Raw genomic sequence first — 2,153 nt, 5'->3', positions numbered from 1 at the left:
AGGGGCTTTGGCCTTATAATTAAACTTTTAACTAGATCTAGTTTTCCCCTCTGCCAAATTGAATTTTCCTTGTTCACATTTTCTTCGTTTTGGACACAGCTGACTGATTTTGTTTCATCTCATATTAGACTCATATATCCAGTGATTTAATTAATCTCACCAGCTGTCTGGCTGTCCCACAGGACCTGCCTTCTCCGCTGTTGGCGTTAGAAAACGATTCCCTTTGCCTTTCCTCGCTCTGGCCTCCGCGTGGAGCCCCAGCATCCCTGACCTGCCCTGTGGGCTCCCCAGCCAGGCGTCCACGCAGGGGCTAGATGTCTCCCACGGGGCTCAAAGTGTCCGCCAGGAGGGTACATGCCCTCCGCCCCGCAACATACACACACACCTCACAGGCGCGGGTGGGAAACTGCCCGAAGCCCTATGGCTGCAGTTTTATTACAAGATTTCTTTCCAAACGCAAAATCAGGCCAACAAGCTCAGCGACTCTGACGCTTCACATCTTCACCCACTCGCACCGTGTTCCGAACCCACCCGCACCAACGTACACACAAAACTCCCATGCGAGCGACCGCAGTCCCAAATTGCATCTCCATACCCACTCCCACCCTGCCCCGAACGTCTTAAAAAACAAACAAAAAAACTGGTAAGAACCCTCACCCCACATTCTCCCACCCCGCAACGCTGCAGCGCACACAGGACAGAGCCGGGCGTCCAAGTCCCTTCCCGCGCCCCCGCCGACAGTCTCGCCGCGTCCCCGCCCGGGCGCCCCAGGCACGTAGCTGCCCGCCCGGAGGCGGCGGCAGAGCGCAGAGAGCGGGGCGAGGGTCCGGGTCTCCGGGGTCCTTCTTGCAGCAGCGCTGGCGAGGGCGGACCCAGATGGCGCTCAGTACAGCCCCAGGATGGCTGCGCCCACGTCCTTGGAGGGCCGGCGCTCCTGCACCAGAAAGTTGATCATGCTCTCGGACTTGATGAGCAGGTTGCAGCCCAGGAAGAAGACGCCGAAGACCACGGTAAGCGACAGCACGCAGAGCACGGCGATCTGCGCCACCCGCGACACCCACAGGCTGCGCTCGTCGGGTGCCAGCCCCGCGGGGACCCCGTCGCTGGCGGCCAGCGGTGCGCCCCCGGGACAGCAGCCCAGCCACGTGCCCAGCCCGTGGGTGCGGTTTCCCAGGGCGGCCCCGGCGTCGCCGCCCACGCCGTCCACCTCCTCCAAGCCGCTGTGGTTCAGGAAGGTCGCGTTCATCGCCGCGCGGCGCCGGAGGTCTCGGCGCGCAGTCCCGGGCGCACTGGGCTGCTCGCCGGGGTCCGCGCTCTCAGGGACGCTCGGGACCCCTCGGACCGGCTCCTGCGGTGCGGGGAGGGGACGAAGGCGGGAGGCTGGCTGCCTGCGCGCTCTCGGGCCGCCTACCCCTGGGCACCGGGCGGGAAGCGACCGCCCGGAGGAGCGAGCAACAGGCGGCGCAGGAGCTGGAGCCGGAGAACCTAGTGTGCTTAGCGGTCGCCCGCTGGGTTCCTCGCGCGCCTGGCCGCCCCTCCCCTAGCAACGGCCCGGCCCCGCCCCGCCGGTCCCCGCGGCATCTCCGAGGGGCGGGAATCCCGCCGCGGGCGCAGCCTCCCCGGAGTCCGGGTGCTGGAGGGGGTCGGGAGATCCGGCAGCCTCTGTCCGCGGGCCGGCGAAACTCCACCCCCTCCTGGCACCCGCTGTCCGTTCTTGGCTAGAAAACCTCTCCAAGGTGCCCATTCCAGGATTTGATACCCTTAGCAGTGAAGTTATTCCGGAATCTGCCCTGACTCTCTTCGCTTATTATTTAAGCCCTCGTAAGCCTTGCTAGACATCAATCAGATGAGTCGCCGGGACCCCTGGCGCTGCCCACTCCACTGGCCCCGGGTCTCCTGGGCGGTCCTGCCTCACAGCTTTCCCGGAGTGAAAGCTGTCGCGGCGAGGCGGGCTCTCTGCCTCCTTCCCTACACCCTCCTCTCAACTTGGTCCCATTTAACTTTTTTTTTTTAATTAAAAAATAAATTACTGTTTTTTTCTTTCTTTTTTACACAAACATAGTCATTGTAGACTAGTTTAGAAAACATGAATTACCAAAATTACTCTAAAACTTTATAATCCTGCCTCCTAGAGAGTGTCGATGTTATCACCT

At 61.7% G+C, this 2,153-nt stretch overlaps 1 protein-coding gene across 1 annotated transcript; it reads right to left on the bottom strand.

Moving 5' to 3' along the window:
* Positions 1-399: 399 nt before the first annotated feature.
* On the bottom strand, positions 400-1,677 carry RPRML (reprimo like). Its single transcript, XM_019026538.4, has one exon. It carries the CDS (start codon positions 1,244-1,246, stop codon positions 884-886), a length of 363 nt encoding a protein of 120 aa, XP_018882083.1. The 5' UTR covers positions 1,247-1,677; the 3' UTR covers positions 400-883.
* Positions 1,678-2,153: the final 476 nt, after the last annotated feature.

This window comes from Gorilla gorilla, chromosome 4 (genome assembly GCF_029281585.2).
Source record: "Gorilla gorilla gorilla isolate KB3781 chromosome 4, NHGRI_mGorGor1-v2.1_pri, whole genome shotgun sequence".
Classification (NCBI taxonomy): domain Eukaryota; kingdom Metazoa; phylum Chordata; class Mammalia; order Primates; family Hominidae; genus Gorilla; species Gorilla gorilla.
The sequence above is the reverse complement of the archived record's forward strand: the minus strand, read 5'-3'. Positions and strand labels throughout refer to the sequence as shown.